Source organism: Perissodus microlepis, chromosome 1 (genome assembly GCF_051167445.1).
Source record: "Perissodus microlepis isolate ML-2025 ecotype Zambia chromosome 1, ASM5116744v1, whole genome shotgun sequence".
In the NCBI taxonomy this organism is placed as follows: Eukaryota; Metazoa; Chordata; class Actinopteri; order Cichliformes; family Cichlidae; genus Perissodus; species Perissodus microlepis.
This window is the reverse complement of record NC_140461.1, coordinates 37,033,610-37,052,808: the sequence shown is the minus strand read 5'-3', so window position 1 is coordinate 37,052,808 and position 19,199 is coordinate 37,033,610. Positions and strand designations below refer to the sequence as shown.

General features: G+C 41.0%; 1 protein-coding gene across 9 annotated transcripts in view; it reads left to right on the top strand.

Annotated features, from left to right (window-relative positions):
• LOC146394208 (serine/threonine-protein kinase BRSK2-like) overlaps positions 1-19,199 on the top strand; it is a 142,501-nt gene that overhangs the window by 74,988 nt on the left and 48,314 nt on the right. For all 9 annotated transcript variants that reach the window (XM_084918962.1, XM_084918996.1, XM_084918883.1 and 6 more), the window contains exon 3: positions 15,320-15,405. In XM_084918962.1, coding sequence (XP_084775088.1) covers positions 15,320-15,405 — 86 coding nt within the window. The remainder of the gene's footprint in view (positions 1-15,319; positions 15,406-19,199) is intronic.

Genomic DNA, 19,199 nt, shown 5'->3' with positions numbered 1-19,199 from the left:
TTTTGCTTAATGTGTCTTATAATCCCGTGCACCTTATGGTCTGGAAAATACATATTTGACTTTTTTATTTGGCACACTGCAGTTTAATGTAGCAAAGCACCTCTTTTTAACTTCAGTGGATATTATACATGGTTATGCTCAGGATATGTCAGCCCATTTCTACTGGAAATGCCTTTTGGTTAAACTTTCAGCAAGGAATTTGCATTTGCACTGTTAAATTTTTATATAGCTTTCATGCACATAAAAAAAAGCTGCTTGTTTAAGTGAAAATAAATGGATGGTGTTTTTTTGTGGTAGTAAAGTTGTGGAGTTGTATTTTGTCTTGCATCAATTATATCGTCAGTTATATCATTATCGCAAATTTTCAGATATATATTTCGTGATAAATATTTTTGGCTATATCGCCCTGCTCTAATTTGTAATAAGTTGGAATAACTGAAACCATTAAAAACATTCATTCTGCTGATAACTGGTAACTCAGTCCTTTTTCACCCTCAACCTTTTCCCATATCTACCTCATAGTCCTTAGTGGCCTTTGTTGTGAACTAACATGCACTTCATGCAAAGATGCTATAGTGTGTATATCTACCACCAATGCATGGTTCTGGTGGGATGAGCAGCCTGACATTTATAGCAATGCTTCAGAGATCAACACCTTACACAAGACTCACCATCGCCCCACCTAGCACCCACATGTCTGTCCTGGCTTTACACTGGCGTCGCGCTGGTTTTAAAGGAGCGTGTTGTACAGGAAGCACAAGTTACTAAGAGATGGAGGACAGAAACGGCTCAGGACAGGATAATTAAAACAATAATAGTGCATGCAATCTCACACTCACACAGACTTTGACAGTATAGCTGTGTGCTGTGGTCTACCTTTACTGTTGCCTCATTGCTGGTATTAAATGGTACTGGGAGACTCAATTTTGACATCATCAGTTATACATTAAAATCTGATGAGACATAAACCTAATCAAGTCTTTAAGATTAAAAACCAAAAGAACATTCCACGTAATCTCGATACCTAACAGCACTCAGGGTTCTGTGGCCCGGAGATGTCTGTGTGTGCCTCCCCAGACTATCACTGACCCACCATCAACCTGGTCATACTGAGAAGGCAGCACAACATCCTGTCACATGTGACATGTGCTCAGGGTGAACTTGCTCTCATCTGTGAACAGCACAGGGAGCCGCTGGTGTACCTGCCAATTCTGGTATTCTATGGAAAATGTCAGTGAGCACAGGACCCATGAGTTTCCCAACCACCGTGGCACATACTTGTGCCGTGAGAAATGTTCAGGTGTGCTGTGGAAGATTATCTGGTTCCACCTGATTAGTACTCTAAGCGACCAGCGTGAGTAACAGGCAGAACAATCACATTGTCTTCCACTAGAGGGCAGTAAAACTACCTGCTCTAATTCAATGGGTTGCTAAATGCCAGTAAAACAGAAGAAGACGAAGAAGAAATGACATAATAGTCATGCTGTGAGATGATGCAGCACGAATAGCAATAGATAAATATTTGAAAAGAGGAAGTAGTCCGTCTGACCTGGTCCTGGAGAAAACTCTGATCCAGATGAGGGCCCTACCATGAGTAGTGGTCAGAAGAAACCAGCCAATTCCGCTATACCTGGTGCGTGGAGAAAAATGATCAATATGCTTTTCGGGACATTTTTGTTTGGTGTCGTGTGATTTTTGTAATGTGAAATATGTGCCGTGGCTCCAAAAGGTTGGGAAACACTGCACTAGAGAGTGTTGGGCTCTCAGTCCACCCTTCAGGAAGTCTGTTTCTGATTGTTTGGTCAAAGACATTGACACCAGTAGCCTGCTGGAGGTGTGGGGCTCTGGCAGTACTCATCCTGTTCCTCCTTGTACAAAGGAGCAGATACTGATCATGCTGATGGGTTATAGGTCCAGCTCTTGTAGTGTAACTGCGTGTCTCCTGAAATCTCCATGCTCTTGAGACTGTGCTGGAAGGCAACAGGACACCTTCTGGCTTTGGCACGTTGCAGCATTTTGGAGTCGTTGGACTACCTGTGCAACCTCTGAAGGGTCCAGGTATGATCTCGTGCTAGCAGTGGTACCACTGATCCTAGCCAAATGCAAAACCATTCAAAAAACAGAAAAGATGATGGGAGACCAGCGCACCAGGGAAAGATAGTTGTCTCATTGTGAGTCCTCCAGTGCACCTGTTAATAACTCCATTAACACCAAAGCAGCTAAGATGGATCGACAACTCCCTTAACTGACCAGATCACATGTCAGTATCTCAGAAGTTAATTTGACTCGATGCTGATTAAACTTGTTTCTTGTATTTTTTAACAGTGTATATAAATTGAATGAATGAAGACAAATAGTCATTACATGTTGCTACGTTGTAAAGGTGAGGTGTTTGAAGGCACATTAACATTACTGTCACCTGTTTGCATATTTAACAGTCACATGATGTTGCTGTCATGTTTGTCCATGAGATTATGCTGTTGTCTCTGGGAGCATGGGGAAGAGTGGGTGAAGGTCCAGGATTTTAGAAATAGAAACAGTTTATTGACATTACAAATTTATAAAATATGATTCATTTGTTTTGAACAACTTCTCTATTGCATTTGCTACACTGAAACGATTGTGTTTGGGGGGAAAAACATAATCGAACCACCTGAAAATGCAACTTTCATGAATGTGTTGTTCAATTCATTGCAACAATACGTAGCAATGACACTTTAGAATGATGTTGTTTTGGTGATATTTGAATCAGTTCATTACAGCTAAATCTGTTTAATCCATTTAGTCCATCGCCTATCCTCTGGTCCAGCTGGTATCCAACAATGGTAGCGTACAATTTAGAAATTTTTACCAAGTGCTTTTTCTGTCTCTGCTTCATGTGCTGCCTCTTGTCCTGTGGGAGCACTCGTGTTGTAAGCGTGAAAATACAGAAACAGCATGTGGACAGGGAGGGTGATTGTGTGTGTGTGTTGGATTAAATCTCTTTTTCCACTGAAGTGCAGTGGATCGTTGGCTAACCTCCTCAGAGGTTGAATTGGGCCTCCTCATGCCTGACCGGACTCATTTCATCTTCTCAACGTGTGGTTGGTTGTGTTAATGGTGTCAATACTGTCTTGAAGTGTGTTTATTCTGCACACAGCCGCTGTTGCATGTGTGTGTGTGTGTGTGTGTGTGTGTGTGTTAGGCTTGTTTTACCATACTTGTGGGGTCTGAAAAGTCAGTGGCTCACCTTTTGCATTGGGACCAAAATGCCCCCCTCCCCCCGAAATTAAAAGGAAAACAAAAAAGAAAGTGTGAGGGCTTTGGGGTATGTTTTATATGAAGAAGATGATTGTAATTATTCTTACTTTATTCACTATTATTTCTTCAGTCTAGGAGTAGGCTAACTGGGCCTTTCTTGAACAGTTTTAATGTTTGTTTGTCTGTTTTTTTATGTAAGGGCATGAACCTTATTCTTTCCGTATGTCACCTAAAAGTCCGCTCAAGCCCAACCCAACATTTCCAAAGGGAATTGAAAACTTCACAGCTGAAAATAAGTGTCTGACATTTCAGATGATATGATCCCGGCCAAACTAATGCACTTTTCACAACTCCTTATCAATCATGTAATTAGTTTTATAACTTGGATTTGGCTGTTATAGCTCTAACCACTGGTTCTCTCCCAAATAATGAAAATAATCTCATTCATAGACAACATATTATGCCATTTCTGAATGTCACCATTATGCACAAGGTGTCTTTTTGTCTTTCTGTGTCACTGCCTTGATGAACTATGGATAGTGATGGTGGATAGGGCTGTGCGATATGACCAAAATCTCATATCCCGATATTAAGACATCTATCGTCTGATAACGATATAAATCACAAAAATGTAACATTTTCTGTAAATTCTGTGAATCTCGGGCAGCTCGACTTGCGTGAAGTGTTTCCAGCTGGGCGTCATGTAGCTGGAGTCGAGTGTTTTAACCGATGCATGAAACGATACATTTTTAGACATAAGTTGTAACGGCCGCCGTTTTCTTTGTGAGTATTTATTACACGGCGTGCTGCGGGGAAAAGCCTGTTCTAACGTTTGAGTCTAAGGACTATTTTTTAGCACCTGGCGGCTCTTTTTTGCTTCTCATCTGTAAATACTCTGCATCTTTCACGTGATTCAGTTTATTTTGAAAAGTCTCAACAGGATCTTGAGCTTTATTATGAAAGGTTTAGGTGGAACAAGCGGACACGCGGTGGTTTTACCGTTGTTGTTGCTAACGACAACGCATAAAAACAGGCGCTTGTCCGTCCGTAGTGTGGTTATATTAAATGTAAGAGAAAGAGAGAACTTTAATAAATGAATATAGACACTACAATGACCATCAAAACGATGAAAAAATATTACCATAAACAGCTTATTTTGCGACACCACGAAACAAACGATAGCGTAAAATGCAACGATAGACATTTTTATATCGTCATCCGATATATATCGTTATATCGAACAGCCCTAATGGTGGATGTCAAGATATAAGCCCATAATGTTCATGAATGAAGGTTAGAGTTGTGTCTGTGGAATAAGTAGGTGTAACAGATAGGAGACCCTGGTTTGTGTCCCACTTGAACTTTTGGGTTTCGCTTGGTTGATGTGGGGCATTAAACAGTACTTATAGCATCTTTATATATAGAAAATATCATGGTTTTATTTGAAATACATTTATTTCATTGAAAAATTATGAATTGGAAGCACGTCATGCAGCTCTGCCAAAGGATGCCTTCTGCACAACTGAAACACACCAAAGGGATTAAGTCTGAACGAATATATTAGTTGTTAAGAAACAAGGAAACTAAGTTTGTCTGACCTGGAGATGGTGCTGGCCAGTGCAAGTGGTACAAAACAAAGTCATCTTTCGGTAATATTGATAGAAATGCTCATAAATTCATATAACAATTTATGTGTATGTCAGATTCCCCCCGTCTGTCTTATGTCGGTAAGTAAGAAAAGCTATTTTTAGAGATTTGAATTACAACAAAAATTGCATTTTAAGAAGTGAAGACCAAACATTCTTAGTAGGGCTGGGCGATATGGCCTAAAATTCATATCGCAATATAATTTGAAGCATGTGCGGTAACGATATATATCGCGATATATTCTTTTCTTCTGATAAACGTATTTTCCACACTATAAGGCACACTTAAAATCCTTTAATTTTCTCAAAAATCGAGAGTGTGCCATATGTATGAATTCTGGTTGTGCTTACTGACCTCGAACAGATTTGGGCGTGCAGAAATCTGTTAAAAAATGTTTTAGTACAACTTTGGTAAGCCGCGCTGCTTGATGGATCGTCAGAGCATTACGGCTGCCGTAGTGAGGAGCTTTGCGGAGTAATCTGGGTCCAAAACACTAAGAGTTAAAAACGGTCCAAATTCTTTCATCTTTAATTAAATCATCAGCGTTGCTGCTTTACCAGGTGTAACAATTAAGTTTAACATCCAGGCATCCATGAAAACAGAATTTATTAAATTTAACGGAGTTAGAAGTTAACAGGAAGTTAGCTTGCTAGTTTACACCTAAACATTTCATACCATGTTCTGACTGAGAGATTTTTGAAACTAATTCAAACGTACAGCTCTGCTACCACTTCCAACATAAATGAAGACAGAAAACTAAACAGCAGTGACGTTTGCAGGGTTACTGAAGTTGGGCTAGCTGGTATATAATGTTGTGCTACGTGATTGCTAGCGACACAGCTATGTTAGCATAACATAAACAGTGAAGCTGGAGGATGAACGCCAACTTTTTTTCCACTCGATAAAAGTTAACGTGAGGGATTCTGGTGGTCAGGGACAAATGCAATCGCATAGCAGGATGCTATACACGGGCCAAATTCAGTCAGGAGAACAACTGAGATCATTCATCCACAATACGAGGTTAGTTATTAATGCACTGCAACAACATGGGACTAGAACAGCTGCGAGAGAATTCAACATTAATGAATCAATGTTACGGAAGTGGAGGAAGCGCAGTTTTTGGCTTTCCCCATATTTCAAAAGTGCTTCATCTCTTTGCTATGACTGTCGCCCGCCATAATTTGCAGATGATAATGTTTTTAGCCGCTGCGGTGCTTTCGACCAAAACAGGCGCAGCTTGATGACATCATCAACATGCGCTATCGCGATAGAGCGATATAGTCAAAATCTCTATCGTTGGCCAAATTTATATTGTTTATGTCGTATATCGTTTATATCAGCGGTCCCCAACCTTTTTTGCGCCACGGACCGGTTTATGCCCAACATTATTTTCACGGACCGGCCTTTAAGGTGTCGCGGATAAATACAACAAAATAAAACTAGTACCGGTACCGAAAAAAAGAAGATTTATTCATAACACACGTGAAAAGACCCAGGAAAACCGAGTTGACGATAAAAACGATAACAAAATAACGCTGAAAACCGATAAAAACCCTGAAAACCATACATTTCACACTTGAGCCTCAACTCTCGCGGCCCGGTACCAAACGACTCACGGACCGGTACCGGTCCGAGGCCCGGGGGTTGGGGACCGCTGGTTTATATCGCCCACCCTTAATTCTTAGGTAAATTAGGCTCTTTTACTGTGATGGTGCTTTTGTACCTGCGCGACCTTTAGCCTGTCATCATTCAGAATGACTGAACCTCTCGAGTGACACGGCAGCGATGGAGCGGACAGCAGATACGTGGAATTGTTCTGACTGTAGTCCTCCGCATAGGACAGCGTCTACCCTTTAACTGTGATTAACCACTGACCTTCATCCGCTCACTGTCACATCAGCCAGCCCGCGCTCCGCATGATTGTTGCTCATGTATTCTGATTGATGCCGCTGCACAGTGAGGAGGCTGTGAAGGCTGCTGGCTTCGTCTCACTTATCACGAAGATGTCTGCAGGGAAACAACTGGGCACACCGCCTGATAGTTATCCAGCAGCTCTGGCAGCAGGGTGGGAGACGCTCCCTGGTGATCACTGAGATGCAGACATCTCCTCTGACTTTATTGCTTTTCTTCTGTTATTCTTTACTTTTTACTCTTCTTTTCTTTCCTCCTCCATTCCGATCTTTTCCCGCTTCCTTTCCATTTTTTCTGCATTCTTTCCCTTTTATCTTGTCCTTTTATCTTTCCATACTCTTCTCCAGTTTTGCGCTTCTCTCTTTCCTTCTTACATCTTTGTTGTATTAGATTTGCACAAAGATGTTCTGCCTGTCGTTTTTGTGGAATACATCTGCATTGCTTCATAAACTGCTTCATTGTTCTGTCTCTTCTGTTGGTTCACACAAAACAGTCATCGTCAGGACTAGCGGTCTGATTGTGGGATTGTGATTGGATACTGGAGTGGACTGGGCTTTTCGCTCTTCCAAGATCACCGAGACATCATAGCAACAGATGGCGGTTTGATTACCGAGTAGATGTTCCAATCTATTGCCACTTGTGCCCCTCAGCCCTGCATCATGTTTCAGTTATATAGAGATTTGGAAGCATCAGTGCTGATAATTCATTAAGAGTATCTATCAGGTGTGGAGGCACTGGAGGAGGAAGCTGGCATCAGTCAGGAGCTCTGAGCCCCTAATGAAACATGACACCTGGCATGTGACAAGAACTGGTAAAATTAGGCATCACCATAACGCTCAGACTGAGTTTTGACATGATTGTATTCAGGCTGCATTCTGAAATCTTTGTGCACTTTACACATGTGGACCACAACACACTGTCTACTGTCAGCCAATAAAGTTGCACATTGAGTTAAGTGTGGACATCAAAATCATAAAACCTATTATGTGGATTCACTTGGTACAACACATAAGTATCGGATATCATGCCCCCGCGTGTCCTGGCTGAAGAAACGTCTGTTCATGCCTTTAAGACAGATGACCTGAGATGATGTGCACGGCCTGTCATCATAGTCATATGGCTATACCTTATAGCCTGATCAATGAACTGACCTCACAGCCTGATCAATGAACTGACCTCACAGCCCACCAGTTCATTCAGAAGCCACACCACCCTGAGCACATCCGATCTCATCTGACATCCAAGTGCCAATCTATTCCTGGGAAACATAAGGAACTCTGATGCATTCAGACTGCAAGTGTGTGTAACTATTGGTTAACCGCAGATAAAAGGGCTGCGTGATTGTGATTAGGTGAATGAGAATTTCAGCAGAAAGCACTTTCAGGGCTCAGTAGTAGAGATGGACCGATCCGATATTACGTATCGGTATTGGTCCGATACTGACGTAAATTACTGGATCGGATATCGGAGAGAAATAAAAAATGTAATCCGATCCATTAAATATCAAAAAAGCACCTCACAAAACTTGCGACACGGCGTAACTCGGCTCATAACCGTAGCACGTCGGAGCAGTGTGGTCACGTGATAGAGCGGCTGTGTGTATTTGTAGCCTCGCTAGCAATCCGGCATTTCATCTCCAAGGAAGTTTTCCCAGAGAGAAGTAAAGCAAGTGTGTAAGTTCATCTCTGAATGTTTGTAAAGCATTCCCACGTTAAGCTTAACAACCGATATATGGAGTGACTGCCTCTTCTTGCTGCTACTTCAATCATGAAACTGATCAATGATCAGCTGATCGGCTTTTCTGTCGCGAGTCCGTCTCTCTTCTTTATTTTTGGCCCACTTTGCACCAGAAAGAGGAAACCAGCGGCTGAACAACAGCAGCACGTTTAACCTTGATAAGCTGTTGTTAGAATTTATTTAATATTACTTTCTACACCAGGATCTTTTTCTATGCAGCTGACGGCTGGTAACTGTGCAGGGGCGGATCTAGCAAAGTTTAGCCAGGGGGGCCGATAGGGCATTAACAGGAAAAGGGGGCACAAAGACATACTTTTCTTTCTTATTCTCATTTAAAATGTCTAGCTTTTAATAAATAATTACAACCAAAGTTTTCATCTGATGTAAAATGTATAGAAGTCCATTACTGTATATAGTAACTGTTAAGTCTAATATACCCTAGTAAGCTATAGTACTTTTTCCTTTGGGAAGATACCATCTGTGCAGTCTGCAATTCTGTTGAAGAAAGATGTTGAATCTATTTAATTATTCTTGAAAAATAATTTATTTCTGGGCATTTTTCCCTATTTTTTTTTGCTGGGAGTTTGCAACCCTATTAGTTAGGTTGCTTAATATTTCTGCTAAGTACTCTTTAAAATACCAGAATAGGGAGGATGGAGCAGGTTTAAGTTTATTAGATTGATCAGTGTTGCTGAACTATAAAATATTTTGGGTGCAGTGTATTTTTTACATACAGGTATAACAGAATAGCTTTAGTGTTGTTGTTTATTTAAACTTGAGTATGAACTTATACAAAATGCAGCAAGATATTAAAAAAACAGTTTTATTGATTAAAAAACACACTATATCGGATTCATATCGGTATCGGCAGATATCCAAATTTATGATATCGGTATCGGACATAAAAAAGTGGTATCGTGCCATCTCTACTCAGTAGTATGTAGTATGAACCTCTTGAGATTTTAAATAAAGAAGCAGTTGGGCTGCCAGAAAAAAATGTGGGCAGTGCTCAAGTCATCCCTGCATCTTTATTTTTCTACTGTCTACTATATGATGTCATTGAGAGCACAGACACCTCTGACCACAGAAGCCCATCTGTTCATCAAACCTTCTGCTTATGAGAAACAGCCAAGACGAGTAAAGTTGGCTCAAAGAGTAGTATTAAAGAAGGAGGAGCTAAAGCCACTTGTTTGGAGAGTGGATGAACTGTCAGCCTGCATCAAGGCCCAGTGTGTGATACACAGCGACTATTTTTGAACGATGAGTCATGGAAAGCTCAGGTCCCAGAATAAAAATCCAGAGCTTTAAATGAGCAGAAGAGGTTGTTAGAAATACCAACAGCAATATATTTTTAAATTCTGTCTTTCAGATAAAGATAAGGCTCGAAAACGACTTTGAATGGGTTCAGCTTAGAGATACTCCATCTCTGACTGACAGTGTCCAAGATATGAATGTGTTCTAAAGCTATAATGGCTTTACATTAATGCATCATTAATGTAAATTCAATTTAAAGCTGACACTTCTTTGTGTCTTATAGGCTGCATTATGCATGCTCTAACTTGATAAAAGCTGATATGCTAATGCCTTTTTGATGACACTGAGCAAAGCTGGAGACCTCAATGGAGAGGATGAGGCAAAGTTAATTAAGTTGAGCGGAGATGGTGGTTGAAGGATAGACGAGTCTCCGACGTGATCACAGTAACAGTGTTTCACCTGTGCTGCCGCTCGCTTTTACTCCCACCCCACCCCCAGCCTTCTCTACGTGCCTTCACACTTTATTACCACACATTAAAAAACCATATGGGTCGTAATCGAGCTTAATAAATGTCAGCGTCGTAGCGCGCACGGGGACGGCCGGGGTTCAACGTCTGTTTGTCTTGTACATGAGTTTAATTAGCCTCTGCCATGCTACAGTGTGTGCCCGATTGTGTGAGGAGATGAAAATGAGGTTAATTAGATGTGATAGCAGGAGGCTGGGCTGATGTGCTGCACCTGCAGCCATCCTGCTTTGAGAGCACTTGTGGGAGGTGGGAACATGCACACCTCGTTACCTAAAGTGTGCTGACCATAGATTGCATCGCCATAATGTTAAAAATACTGACCAGTGAAAGGTATAACACCAAGACGTGTACCTCCTACCTGAACATTGTTGCAAACTAAGCACAATGGTGGCATTTACACTGTCCTGTGGGAAAGTGCAACTAGACTGAGGAACAACAAAGAGTTCATGGCATTGGCCTCCCAACACATCAGATAGCAATCCAAACAATCATCATGTGCCAGGACAAGCCTGATCCACTGGGACCTCACTCCATATCCCTGACAACGGAAAGGATCTGATGGAGAATTTGCCAGAACAAGTTCCCAGGAGAACCCCAGAGCTCCTGGGTTCATTCACGCTCCAACTGGTCAGAGCTGTTATGAGAAGCACACAATATTTAATCCTGGTAGTTTTAATGGCTGATTGTTGCACAGACAAATCGATGAGATGACGACAACAAAAAATTTGCAGTAAGGTTAGGGTTAACCGCCACCAACATTAGCAGGACGCTTACATTAGAGCTGCTTATTGCATGTTTTGTTTGGGTTTCTGGCAATGTGTGGAATTACCACAATTAGGGAGGGGATAGGCTAACATATGAAACAGGACATGACCGCCGTGTGATGCATTTATTTCAACAAAGTAACTGTATTCTAATTATAACTTATTTAAGCGGTAACTGTAACAGAATACAGATACTCAGATATTTTGTGTTTTAAATACGTAACGCTGGTAAATGTACTCCATTACTCCTCAACACGGCCTGCAGGCAAGATTTTTGAACGTTGGCATTGCAAATTGCATATTTTCCACACAATTCCTGAACTTCCAGCTCTGTCACAGCGAAAGGAGTGAGCCGTGTGGGAGAAATAAACGAGGATCCATGTGAAGGTGGTTTATTGTAACATAAAATACAAGGAGAAAAATGGCAAAACAGAGCCAAAACTAAACTACAAAACAGCAAACCAGAACACGAACATGAAGGCGAGTCAGCAGAGGCATATGGAGGTTGATAGCAGGGAGAACACACAGTAGATTCACAGACAGACCAGCAACTAGTGCACCAGCAGACACGACTTAAATACACACAGAAGAACACAGGGAGATTACACACAGGTGGGGAACACAGCTGGAAGTAATTGACAAGACGAGACAAGGGAGACAAACTGAATACACTCACATGAGGCACAGACCTTCACATTAAAACAGGAAACCCCTTCACAAAGACGCAGACTAGACACAGAAGTGAACCTACACTAAACATAAGACACAAACCCTAAAAACGAATAAACAGAAACAGAGAATTCTAATAATAATCAACAAAGCACAGAAAATAATCCATAATGCAAAAATAAACCAAAACATAAGAAACTCAGACCCAGAACCGTGACAATTACCAGTATTGACAACGCAGGCAGCTTCAGATATGAAGTAAGATTTGTTTTTCATTTTCTTTCTTTCTTTTTTTTTTATTGGAAATGCAAATAAATGTAGAAAAACTTGATTGCATTTTATATTATCTTCCACAGACCATGTGACCATTGTGAGGAAAAGTTTTTACATTTAACACTTCATTCATAAAGTGACCAGAACGTTGTCCAGCGGGAAAAAGAACCTTTTTTCTCTCATTTCATAACTTTGTAATCCGAGTGCATTTGACAGCTAGCCTGTTGTTTTTTGTTTTTTACCATCACACAGTAAAGCTCTGTACTGCAGACCAATAGTAACTGCTTTACAGCTGATTTTAACCTTATCATGTCAGCATTTTTGCAGATTTTTTCAGTATTACTGTTGACATGGATATTTCTCTTTACTAATCTTGACTTCCAAATATGACAGCAGCTCGCCTGGTATTCTGAAAAGCCATTTAATTAAACTCATGGACAGTTTTTGTTTTGGAGAGCTGGTCTCACTTGAGTTTGCTTCATTGGGCTCTATTTGCATTTGTGCAAAAAATGAAAAAGGTTAATAATTATTTTTAGTTTGCTTTGAGGGCTGAGAGAGACCGAGCATAAAACACACTGAGTACATTCTCGGCCTCTTTTACTGCCTCCCGTTTCTACCTCGACCACACATAGACATGTTGCAAGGGTGTCTGTTGAAACAGTGATGATTAGAGGGAGGGCAAAATGCTCAATATTATTATTTTCTGTTAATGCAGCTTAAATTATATCAGAACGATTAAAATCAAATGATTTTTGCCTTGGCAGCCAACAGAGATGGATTTAACCCTGAAAATTAACCCGATGATATAAAGAAATGCGTCGCCTTTCTCACCAGCTTTGGGAGAACAGTTGCAGGTTAACAAGAAGAAAGGGAAACGCTGGCGTGGTCTGGGAAAAAAATACTCCAAAGATTAAAGGAAATTCTTCTCTTATTTGTTTGCTGCAGCCAGCACAGCTCACTGTGACCGAGCTTTGATAGAAACAGAATGTCATTTTCAGGCGTCCTCTGCCTGCTCTCTCAGACCTGTCACATCACCCTAAGCAGGAACACCAGAGGATCACTCCCATCTCAGGCCAGCCTGTTGACACATAAAGAGCAGGAAGCGTGTCGTGAGGACAGAGTGAGTGATGACGGACTGATGGCATTTATGTGTTCTCCTGCTTAAAGCACAGCAGTGATGAGACTCTGCAATCAATAGATGTCAGTGGTGTAGTGTAGATCCCCACTGACTTCAACACTCAAAACGGCAACAATCAAGCAACTCCCCTTTAAGAAAGCACTTGGTGACAGTGGAAAGGAAAAACTCCTTTTTAACAGGAATAACCAGGCTCGGGGAGGGACGGCCATCTGCCTCGACAGACGGGACGAGACAGCTGATCATCAGTTGTTGTACAGGTCAGGCACCCACAGTGTAATCAAGTCAGAGTGTGACACACTGAGCTGTCTCACAGTTCAGTTCAGTTTTATTTATACAACAGCAGTCGCCTCCAGAAGGTAAGGAATACGTATCCGAGTATCCGTAATTGATTGATTGTAATCTGTGTGCCACGTGGACGTCCAGATCAATGTGTAACTTTTATGCAATGAGTGTTTTTTGTGTATTTTTGGTGACATGGAGAAGGTAAAACATGCCTTTATTTCAACACGGCTTGACTACTGTAATGCTGTTTTTTGGAGTCAGCGATCTCTTGCTCGTCTTCAGCTCATTCAAAATGCTGCTGCCCGCCTCTTAACTGGTACCCACAGCTATGAACATGTAACACCTGTCCTGTCTTCTCTTCATTGGCTTCCTGTTCATCACAGAGTTAATTTCAAAGTCCTAACACTGGTTTATAAATGCCTTAATGGTCTTGCTCCCCCATACCTTTCCGAGTTACTTCAGCCTTATATTCCTTCACGGACCCTCAGATCAGCTGACCAGCTGCTGTTGGTGGTCCCAAAATCAAGGCTTAAACGTAGAGGAGAACGAGCCTTTTCAGTTATGACCCCAAAACTTGCCTTTAAATATTAGACAAGCATCTTCGTTTCCTGTTAAAATGCTTTTGAAAACACACCTTTTTTCGATAGCGTTCAGACTGGCTTGAGTTGATATGGTTTCTATGTGTTTTGTTATGTCTTATGTGAGTGTCAGTGGTTGTATCTTTTGTTTCTGTACAGCACTTTGGGCAAACTTTTTGTTTTTAAACGTGCTATATAAATAAACTGGATTTGGATCTTCTGTCTAAAACGGCAATAAATCAAACTACCATTAAAAATGAGAGATTGTGATTTCTTTGTCCCCCTATGGAGTCAGCATTCATCGCCCTCTGGTGGTTTCCTTCCTGTGTGATAAGCTTTCAGACTGGATTGTCTGACTCGACATCACTCTTGTTCCCCGTTTAGCGATCTGTCCACAGGATTTACATTAGAGCAGCAGACATAAATGGCTCCGAGATGCTTAATAAGATATCAGACTGTGGGTGTCCACAGAGAAAACAGTGCTATACTTTACTTTGTGCAGCACAGAGGTCTAAACTCTGTTTACCCTCCGGCCTGCTGAGGTGCCAACTGGCAGTAAATCCTGAGCAGAGCAGGCAGGTTAGCACTTAAACAGCTTTGGGCAACATCTGTACAACTACTGTATCATTTCATGACACTCACCTGCTGGCAACAATGATTTAAAGCTCCTCTCATATAATCTGCTGTTATGTACTCTTCTGCGACACGTGTTTTGCAGGTTTTTTGGTGGGGCTTGTTTTTTAGATAATAAAATATCACTCAAACAGAATGAAATGTAAATACATTCATAGCGATGTGTGTGCATATTTGAAATGAGGCAGCCAGTTGATTCTGCATTCAGACTGCTTCCTGTGAATCGGTCAAATACTGGAATCCTTCATCTAACACGAAAACATGTTTTTGTCCGAACATTCGTCCATCTCTTCAAATCAGGAGACTCAAAAACTGAAATGAGTCATCGAGCGTTTTGCTGTTCAGATGTGTAATCACACACCGATCTGGACGCAGGATGAGTAATCCCTGCTCTGACAGTTCAAAATAAATATATAGAAACATCCTCAAGTGTCTGAGATGTGCAGGCGCTGTTTATCGCAGCCGTCGCAGAAATGTGTCTGTTTGTGTGGCCGTCTCGGGCACGTTAACAGTCACCTCTGTGGTATCACGTCAGCTTTTAAAGTTGGACAAATGTACAAGCTGAAAGTGTGAGAGACTTTTAGCCCTCATTATGAGTGTTGTTATTCAGAACATCGGGCTGTCTGCTTCCATCTTTTTGAATCTTTTTCTTGTGTTTGTCTTCAGGTGGAGCGGGAGATAGCTATTCTCAAACTCATAGAGCATCCTCACGTTTTAAAGCTGCACGACGTCTACGAAAACAAGAAATACCTGTGAGTATATCCCTCCCTCAGTCAACACTGTTGACACACTCTTTTTTTAAAATATAATGTGTGAAAATACAGTTTTGTTTTTATTTATTGTTTAACAGAGTTAGGAGAGTTTGCAGGCTTTGAATATAGCAGGTACTGCATTAAAGCAGCGGTCCCCAACTCCCGGGCCTCGGACCAGTACTGGTCCGTGAGTCGTTTGGTACCGGGCCGCGAAAGTTGAGGCTCAGGTGTGAAATCTATGGTTTTCAGGGTTTTTATCGGTTTTCAGCGTTATTTTGTTATCGTTTTGATTGTTAACTCTGTTTTCCTGGGTCTTTTCACGTGTGTTATGAATAAATCTTCTTTTTTCGGTACCAGTACTAGTTTTATTTTGTTGTATTTATCCGCGACACCTTAAAGGCCGGTCCGTGAAAATATTGTCGGGCATAAACCGGTCCGTGGCGCAAAAAAGGTTGGAGACCGCTGCATTAAAGTGCTCGTCCAAATGTTAATGTATCCAGGAGAACTTTAGCTTTGAACTTTTTAACTCGCTCTGCCAAAAGTTTCAAATAAAACTGACTGATAAGTGTGAAGTAGTCAGACTCGAACGTCAAGGAACGTGATGGGGAAGCAGACTCAGGTTTCCAGAGGTGAGCAATTTATTTACAGTGAACTCCATCTTACGTGAAACTTAACAAAACTTCCCCCCAAAGTAACTAAATTAACAAAACTCAAAGTACATGGATGCGGTAACACAGCTCACCTCTCCTTCCTCAGTCTGGCATCAATTTCCCTTCAGTTAGTGCAGCCAGTACCACTCACTAGAGCTGACCGACCTAAAACGCTACACAGATGACTAAAAATGACAAAAACCTCCTCTCACTTCTGATTAGCACATTTACACAGCTAAACGGCTCTATTTATAAAAACAAAAGATTCAACAAATCCATTCGGACCTGAAAACAAACAAAAGGAAGCATTCCTATGGTAGAAGAAACCCCTCCTCTTGGTTCAACCTGCTGATGTCATATCTGACATCATCAGCACTTTAAAATGAGGAAATGCTAGGCGGGCCTTTCCCCACACCTGACCTGCATGAAGACTGAAAGAAAGAACAAAGTAAGTATGAACAAACGACTTAATCTGCAACATAATAAAATATAAAGAAACGTGTAACTGAGTATTTACCTTAATTTGCCAGCAACAGAACGCTTGCACAAACAAACCCAGGATAGTCGGGCAGCAGTGTTACTTTGACACAATAATGTGCATAACGTGCAAAAAAAAGTCAACACATCTGGGACACGTGGAGAGCATTACAATTGCTCATCTACTTTGTCACAATGAGCATGATGCCAACTCAAATTAACAGCACGAAGGCCTTTCATCAGTCTGCTTAAACCTGAAGAAATCGAACCCATTCATCCAGAGTTGAGAGTTATAAAAATATAAAGTAATATAAAATGCTAATCTAGTAAGTAAACATGGTGTGTTGTTAAAATGAATACAGTCATTATTAGACACATTCATTTTCAAATTATGGGTAATAAATTTATTCATATTTTTTTTAGATTAAGTCATTCATTCATCCTCAACTTCAGGCCTCAAACATGATTCAGACACTGTGTCCATAAACAAGCTTGGAAACTGTTGCTATTGTGAATCCACAGAGAACGATGCTACATTCTCATATTAGGAGAATTGTAATTTTGCGACGGCTCTTTAACGGCTGACAAACAGCACTGATAAACCAAACGTCTAACTAACAGTCGGCAGGACTGTACAACAGTACAACGTTTACACGAGCAGCAATCTGAGCTCCGGGATTTGATTAGAAATGCTTCTTTGGTTCCCGTCACTTTAACCGGCCCCCGGCGACTCAAGCGTTCGTGTACGGGTTTTATTGTATACATTAATCTCATGCATGTGATGGCTGCGCTCCAGTGGCGTGGCTTAATATGTTGTTCAATAATTGATAAAGGTGCTGCTGTCAAATGGAGCGGGAATTTGTTTTCTTAATGTTGCGAGGACGGGGACGAATGGTCATCATGGATGCAAACAGTTTGAAATTCTCACACTCACAAATCACGCCCGAGCGTGTTTCTAATTTAAATAGCTGTGATGGGTAAATGCTTGAGCAGATCCCTTAATCTGCTAATAAATCAGGCCCTGGGGAGGACGGGCTGCAGGAGGAGCCGGCTCAGCCACGGCTCTGAGACGGATGAACACAGGCGATGGATAAAACTACAAACCCACACGGGTTGGGGATTTTCTCAGGGATTTATGTTGTGCATCAACATGGTGACTTCAACACATCACAGCTAAATACTCTTTAGTTTATAACCCAATTATTTCAATAATGCTTCTTTCGATTTGAGGGGAAAATGAACCAGAGGATCTGTAGGGACTCTGATGGGAAGTACATTTAATGTAATGTTACATGATTGGAGGTTCTTTACTAACATAACTGTGGGAGATCTTTTAGTTTTGGTCCAGTAAATTACACCGATTTCTGTTATCGTGTGTTTTACTTTAATATTTTATTGCAAAAATTGCGACGGCTGAAATAAGGTTTGTCATCTCAGGTTGTTACATTTCTAGGCAGCAATCAAACGAAAGCGACTGACCACGAGAGGTCGCTTTTCTCGAATTGTTTCTATCTGCAGAAACATTCTGGCTAATCTGAGGCTTGTTTTCAACACATTACTGATTAGTTCAACACACAACTAATCATTCCCTTTATACGTCTATGCGTCTTCTTACTTTGCCTTGGAGTCACAACAAAAATGGAAAGCAGGCACACATTGCAGAGGACGGGGTTCAGACGCACCCTAAACCATTGGTTGTGTGTCTTCACTCAAAGTGTTCGGTCATAAAGGCTAAAAGTCCCTCACACTTTCAGCTTCTACATTTGGCTCAGTGGCATGATGTCACATGCACGTGGTAGTGGTCACACAAACAGCCACATTTCTGATAAAGACTTGCAGCTGCAACACAATTTATTAACCTTCACTTCATCACTTCAAGATAATGATCTTATCTTTTGGAGGGAAGCAGCAGAAAACAATGAATTCTTCTAGGAGACGGTTCTTTAAGAACCCCACGTTCCAGACACGTGGCCAAAGACTTCTTACTAATTTATGGCTGTGGGTTGTTTTGGCTTTGTTCCTTATATGTAGTCAGTGTTAGTGAGCTGTCAGGGCAGGTTAGTATATTAATTACAACAAAAAGTGGTCATGTTGAAGGTTTCTCTAAAATATTATTATAAAAAGAAAATTGGGCTAAAAATGTGTTTATGGTGATCAAACTGCATCTCAGTAGCCCTAAAAACTGGCTTCTGTTACAATGTGGGAAACTCCATTATCAATCAGACATTAACTGTCCAGGTTCTCAGTGACAACTCTAACTGCACAAAAAGCCAGTTTTTCAGTTCAATTCAATCCAGTTTTATTGATATGAACAGTCACCTCGAGCAGAATGATTACTCTCTTTGTGTTCTAATTGCAAAGTGTTGGGAGAACAATTGAAAACATTTACATCTTCTAATAGGGTTAGAACTGCTGATGACATCACAGGGTTAAAATGCTAATGTATAATTGTAATACTAATGTACAGCAGTCCCTCGTTTGTCGCGGGAGTTGCGTTCGAAAAATAACCCACGATGAGCGAAATCCATGAAGTAGCCAACTTTATGTTTTTTACAATTGTTATAGATGTTTTAAGGCTGTAAAACACACTTTATACACTTTTCTCAGACAGGCATGAACATTTTCTCTCTTGTTTACTCACAAAGTTCAAACCTTCGTAGAAAAAGA